The sequence below is a fragment of the Desmodus rotundus genome, chromosome 4 (genome assembly GCF_022682495.2).
Source record: "Desmodus rotundus isolate HL8 chromosome 4, HLdesRot8A.1, whole genome shotgun sequence".
Taxonomy (NCBI): Eukaryota; Metazoa; Chordata; class Mammalia; order Chiroptera; family Phyllostomidae; genus Desmodus; species Desmodus rotundus.
The window spans coordinates 58,067,546-58,073,956 of NC_071390.1; the positions used below are offsets into that span (position 1 = coordinate 58,067,546).

The 6,411-nt window shown below is 45.7% G+C and overlaps 1 protein-coding gene across 3 annotated transcripts; it reads right to left on the minus strand.

Annotated features, from left to right (window-relative positions):
- Nucleotides 1–779: 779 nt before the first annotated feature.
- On the minus strand, nucleotides 780–5,437 carry LOC112305370 (mannose-binding protein A-like). Of its 3 annotated transcripts, none has more exons than XM_024561048.3 (5): nucleotides 5,299–5,437; nucleotides 3,642–3,831; nucleotides 3,128–3,244; nucleotides 1,911–1,985; nucleotides 780–1,233 (listed from the first exon to the last, which is right to left on the minus strand). In XM_024561048.3, exons 2-5 carry the CDS (start codon nucleotides 3,820–3,822, stop codon nucleotides 860–862), a joined length of 747 nt encoding a protein of 248 aa, XP_024416816.3. In that variant the 5' UTR covers nucleotides 3,823–3,831; nucleotides 5,299–5,437; the 3' UTR covers nucleotides 780–859. The 3 variants fall into 3 exon arrangements, with proteins under 3 accessions (XP_024416816.3, XP_045052013.2, XP_045052015.2); XM_045196078.2 differs by having other exon boundaries at nucleotides 5,233–5,374; XM_045196080.3 differs by lacking the exon at nucleotides 5,299–5,437 and having other exon boundaries at nucleotides 3,629–3,734.
- Nucleotides 5,438–6,411: the final 974 nt, after the last annotated feature.

A 6,411-nucleotide genomic window follows, 5' to 3' on the forward strand; every position in this document is an offset into this window, starting at 1 on the left:
TCCATTGCTTCTGGGCATGTAGGTTAACACACCTTTGAAATGCCCATTTTCAGACCCCTCAGGAGAAACTACCCTCAAGAGGGCACATAATCTTGTTAACTATCTTGTAATCCATTCCCCACCTTGCTTTCATCCACCTTTGTGTAATCTTCCTTACCTTCCCTCCTTAATTCCAAATGCATAAAAGAACCTGCAAGGTGTCATTCTGAGAAGCATTTTCTTGGTCTGTTGTCTTGCTTCAAGTAACCTTTGTTTGGTTCAAATAAACTTTTATAAAAATTCTCTGCAGGTTTGGAAGTTCTAAGATTGTAATTGCATACTGCCAGGTGATACATTCTGGTGGTGAAGGGTGTTCTGGTGCAGCTCACAAACAACCCAAGACGGTACCCGTGTCATAGAGAGGGCTGGGCTAGCCATGGGAAAGAACCGAGGGCAGGAGAGTTTGGCATCAACAGTGGTGGCACTTGGACAAAAAGGAATTGGAACTCTTGGAGGCTGAGATTTGCTGCTGACTCTGACACTGATGTGGCCCTGAATTGGTTCCTCTGGGGGCCTGCAGTGTCTTCCCTGGAAAGGAGAGGGCTAGTCTGGGCCCCTTCCATGGTTGACTGTGGCCCAAAGCTGTGCTCCTAGGCAGGACAGAGATTGTCCTTTGCCACGAACGGGACCAGAAACCCTCATGCCCCACTTTCAGCCACTTTTCACTTCCTCATCCCACAATCAAATACATTGCTTCCTTTTCCTCCCATCCCCACAAAGGAATGAGTAGACACTGGGCATGAGAAAACCATCACTGAATTCTCTTGTAGAGCAGCAGAGAGCTCTGCAGAGAGCCAAGGATGGGTTGAGGAATACCTCTTCAGGCTGGGAATTCACAGACAGCCAGGTAGGAGGAAGAGCAGGAGACATCATTCCACAGTCCATCGGTTTGAAGGACCACACAATCTTCCCCTGAGCCATAGTCATTAGGCTCATCTTTCTTCCAATTGCTGTAGGTCAGCCCCCTTCCTGTCACATACACAAACTGGCCTTCTGTCACTTCATCTGTGATGCCCAGGAAGGCACTGTCCTTAGCCACGCTCTGGATGGCCTTGTTCTCCTCGGCATTCTTGGGGGTGGCCACAGTGGCCTGGAGTTCAGTGCACAGAGCCTTCACCTTGGAAAAAGGCATCTTTTCACCATTGGTCACATAGAGCTTCTTTTCAGATCTTTTGCCCAAGGAGAATGCTTGCACTGAAATCACAAAGGGGGCAGGGGTTGACTTGACTTGGAGCCCAGCCCAGGACAGTAGGCACAAGGGCCCTTGACTGGGTACTGAGGTCTCTGAAAAACAGCCTGTGCTCAACCTCCTGACCACCTGAGGTCAGGTCCTAGTAAGGAAGAGCTCCTCAGTGGTGGAGCAAGGCCCTGGCACAAAGCCTGGCCTCTCCTGGGATATCCTACCCTTGAGACAGTCCAAGCTTTACAAACTGGGCTGGTGCAGGTGAACATAGGAAAACATACTTAGGCACAATATCATGCTTGGGCACCAGGATAAGAAAGAGGCATGGACAGCTGTCTGAGTACCGTGGATGCTGAGGAAGGAGCAAAGATTCTTGAGGCAGCCAACCTCCATGCAATCTTTCCTTTACTGCTTCTCAGCTTTGTGCTGTTGAATGAATTATTTATGATTCCTGGACCTATTTTCTCTCATCTATAAATAAAATAAGTATAATACCCACAAATAATGTTGGTCTAGAGAAGATTGTATGAAAGCATATTATGAGAAAATGCAAACCTAGCCCAGGCCTTGGTATATAATAAGTATCCAGATCTGTTAACTCCCTTCCACCCTCCTGAAACTCTAGAGTGAAGTTTCTGAAGAAAAAGACAAGAGTTAGGAACACAGTGCGGGCAGAAAGAAGGCTTACATTTTGTGATGTGGTGTAGTTGGGACTTCAGGTGCCTTATCTCTCTCTGTAAGTCAGCCAGCATAGTCTCAGCAACTGCAAGGCATTAGAGAGAAGGGTATCTATTGAGGTAAACACCCTAAATTGGAGAGCAGATTATTTGTGTGTGTGTGTGGGAAGCTCACTAAGAAGTTATGCTTATTCCAGAAAAATAAGAAAATAAAAGAAGGAAAAGGGAGTAAATAAAAACTGTATTCTTGTATTTGCAGATATAATTCATAACTCTTGTAAATTATAACTCTGAAACTACTACTATTAATAACAACTTCTAAACAATTGCTCTGGATCCTTTTCTTCACATAGTGCTTAAATATTGTAATACTATAATTACTTATCAAAAAAGTGATTCCCTGGCCAGGTGGCTCATTTGGTTGGAGCATTGTCTCCTACACCAAAAGTTTGTGGATTCCATTCACAATCAAGGCACATACCTAGGTTGTGGGTTTTGTCCCCGTTCGGGACACTTTCGGGAGGCAACTGATTGACGTTTCTATGTCACATCGATGTTTCTCTATCTCTCCCTCTCTATCTTTTCCTATCTCTCTAAAATAAATGAACATATTCTTGGGTGAGAATTAAAAAATAAAACCTAACTCATTCTTCGTTTTGAAAATTTTTCTTCAGTATTCTCTCTTATTTGTTATTCCAGGCAAACTCTTTAATATTTGTATTATAGTGATAGGCCTGTGGACAAATATTAATATGTGGTCATAATTTCTCTTTTGTTGTTACTAATCAGTTTATTTCACTCTGAATTAGTTACTTTATTTAATTGCTTTATTAATTACTTTATTGAACCAGGGCTCTTATGAAACAGACTGTTTTCATGACATTCTTGCGACAATACACTTAAACCGAACACCCCAGAGGACCCATTTCCTCCCTGGCATCCTGGAGCCTCACATTGCATTGTTCCAGCTGAAGAAGAGCAGGGGTCCATCTTCTGCAATGGCCTGCTCAGGGGGTGGCTGACAAGGGTGGGAAGTCTGTACTCAGTTACCCACAGGAATCCCTTCAGGCCCCAAGTAAGACTGGGAGGAACGAGAGTGCTGGGTCAGGAAGCAGAGGTGAGCATCTGCCAGTGGAGCAGCGAGAGAAGGGTCACCTCCCACCTGGCCCTCAAATTCCTAGGGCCCTGGGTCCCCTTAGCCCACACTGTGCTGGTATGAGGTCCTTACCTGAACTGCCTCCACGATCTCCTTTTTGGCCCTTTAGTCCTGTTAACCCAGGAGCTCCTGGAATTCCTGCAGGCCCCATTTTCCCCGGAGGGCCCTGCAAGCCTCTGGGCCCTTGCCCTGTTGGAAGACCAAGGAAATGTGACCCAGTGGCTGTTGCCCATTCTCTTCCATCCCCTGTACTAGTTCCACATGAGTGCAGAAACCACCAGTAAAGTAGTGGTGACCTGAAAACGAAATATCCTCCTGCATCCCAGGACCAACTACCCAGACAAGGAGGATGCCCCTCGTTAGGGACAACCACACCTCCTCAATTCCTGTGTGGACATGCGGGACCCAGGAGAACCACAGAAGCATTTTTGTTTTGGAGAGAGTGAAATTGTACAGGAATTATTCTGTTATTCATCACCCATCATAATGAAAGGTGAGCCTGCTCATGGTTCTGTTCTAGATCCCTCACAGGGAACAGTCTTCTCTTGGGAGTAGAGATTTGAGAAGTCACACCAGCCTCCTGTACCCGGTTCTCCTTTCTCTCCTTTGGGTCCATCTCGCCCATCTCTGCCTGGAGTGCCATTGGTGACGGGGATGCCACAGGTGATCACTGAACAGGTCTTCTGGGCATCCTCACAGGATTTTATTTCTGAGCAGGACACTGTCACCACACACAGAAGGACAGGAAGTGATAAAAACTGGAACATGGTCCTTACCTGGTAGTGGAGTAGGAAAGGAAAAGGAAAGGAAAATAATTTCTTCTTGTCTCATTTAGTCAACATTCTTTACCATCTCTGGTATGTTGGACCCTGTGCTCAGGACAGCACACACAGAGGGGAATTCACAACCCTTGACTCTGAGTTACTCCCAGGCTACTAAAGAGACAGACAAGTAAAATGTGTTAGAATTAGTTCAGTGCTGAAGCAAAGGTACATGCAAGAGGACTGTAACAGGAGCATGCTCTCCCTGGGCCTCAGGTGCCTTGTGGGTACAAGGTATAAGGTTAGTCAGTTCCTATATGTGAGATCTATGAGGTCTGGATATGACAAACTAGCTCTGTTCCTGGTGGCCTCACACAAGGGCAAGTTCATTGCCTGTGTGAGCTTTGGCGCCTCTCTCAACTCCATTTTTTGAGGACCAAGAGAGCCTCAGTTTCCCTCTTCTTCCCCTTCCTATGGGCCCCAAAGCTAGACTCAAACTATTGGAGGTGATGTGAGGCTCCACAGGGTCCATTTCTTGATGGGAGCTGGTTTATGACATCCCTTCTCCCGTTTCACATAAAAATCCCTATTTTACACTTCAGGGCTCCACCTACCTTCAGAACAACAGCTGTTTCCCCAGAGCCTGTCATTTTGTCTAAAGTGTCTATTTAATGTTGGGCCCTTTCTGGGCACTTAGAATCCAGAGTGCCCTGAGATAGTGCTCTGACCCTCAAAAGGAACCTTCTTTGATCATTGAATCTTGCTACCTGAGACTGAAATTTTCTTTTTTCACTTGGTTTGAAATTTTCTGCTATGAGAACTTTTTTTTTTTGCCAGCCAGAACCCAAGCTCCTAAAATTTTTGTTCACACTGGGCCTGGTAGGATTTTAGCTCCTGCTTCTTCTGCCAGGATTCTCTGTATGTTGCCCAGAGGCCTACCTAGTTCTGTACCCCCATCCAGCTGCCAGATTCCCCCAAATTTTTGCTCAGTCTGGCCCCTCTTCCAGGAAGCCTGGGCAGCTCAGCCCCCATGGGCCTCTCCCTCTGCTCCTCTCTCACTGCTAATCCTAATGTTGCTGGTAACTCCTCATGTGCCCATGTCTACCCTGTCAGCTCCCTTATGCATTCTTTTCCTCCAGGACTCAGTGAGAAGTAGTGAGTTAAAAGGAAACTTTATTACCTTCTTCTTCACCTTTCCTATTTCTATCTTTTCCCTCCTTCTTTGATTATGCTGGAGGTCAAGGTCAAGCTTAAACACACTCTACTTTCATCTTTTCCTTTGGCTGAAAAGACCACCTTTCAGTTTGCAGACGGTCAGGTGGATCCAAGAAGAACATAAATGCCACAGATCAGAGAGGGATACAGAGGCCCTTAGTGAGCCTGACAACCCCACCAAAGCCCGTGCCTCAATCTCACCAGGATAAAGTCAAGTGGCCAGACTCTTGGCCCTGGACTCCACCTCTGGTTCCAGAAATGACTTACTAGGGACTCCTCAGAGCATGAAGGCCGTGGTAGGGAAGCTGTCCTCCAGCTTAGGCTTCTGGCAGATGCTTCAACAATGTCAGGTCCAATTAACCTGGTGACCAGGGACAGTGGACTGACCTTCAACCCAGGTTAATAGACAACAGCCCTTAGAGCTGCTGTATGCTGGGTTGTTCTCCAGGGCTGCTGGCGGGCTTTCCAGCCTAGCACTGGGCAATTCTCTACTTTAAACCCTAAACTTTTCCTTCTTCTGCCCCTTTCCATGCATCCACCTCTATAGCTCAGCAACCAATCCTCTAGAATCACACATTTCCAAGATATTTCGCTGCAGATACTTTTTATATAAGAGACATGTATAGACATTCTACCAAACACAGGCTTATGTGTGTGATCGTGTGTGTATACGTGCACACACGGGCACACACCTCTGCATCTGTTCTAACTACTTCACCTTTCCATGTGTGTTTAGTTTACTGACAACACTGACTCACCTCATTCCAACCTTCTCATTCAGAACATTTTTCAAGTGTCTTCCTTGGGCATGTCATAGGGCTATGCACAAGGAGAAGTATTTGTAGGTAACTTACATTCAAAGCTGAATGTGGCATTTGCATTGGCTGTTCCAGCCTAGGACTCATATCTCTATCTTTGCAGTATTGTTTGTTGTCATTCAGATTTCAACTTAAATATTATCTCTGGAGAAAGGGCTTTTCCCTAGCCATTTAACTTTAAGTAGCCCCTCTATCATGAAATTGTAACTCTCCTCTCAGCTTATAATTTATCTCTATGTAAAATAATCTTTATTTGGTTGTATATTATTGACCATATGATTCCTTTGGGATAGAACAGAAGTCTTCTTCAGCTGTTGTATTCTCAGCTAGAAGAGTGTGTGGAAACAGAGTCAATGCTCAATAGACATTAATGGAACAACTGAATCCTCCAGCATCATGTCCTAAAAGCAGCCCTCTACAGTTAGAGTGAACACCTGTGACCACCTTTTCAGTGTTCTTACTTTTCTAGGATAGGAGCTTTGTTTGATTCACCTGCTTGTCTCTAAGGTGCAACCCAGGATTGGGTACACAGAAGGCCCCGCTGAGAGAGTGAGGAAGAAGC

What these genes read in the sequence shown, in the direction of transcription:
- LOC112305370 (XM_024561048.3), bottom strand. Translation starts at nt 3,822, where the DNA reads ATGTTCCAGTTTTTATCACTTCCTGTCCTTCTGTGTGTGGTGACAGTG. An exon ending in AGATCGTGGAGGCAGTTCAG is followed by an intron (nt 1,986 to 3,127) that starts GTAAGGACCTCA and finishes AATGCCTTGCAG; the next exon opens with TTGCTGAGACTATGCTGGCT. An exon ending in ACTACACCACATCACAAAAT is followed by an intron (nt 1,234 to 1,910) that starts GTAAGCCTTCTT and finishes TTGTGATTTCAG; the next exon opens with TGCAAGCATTCTCCTTGGGC.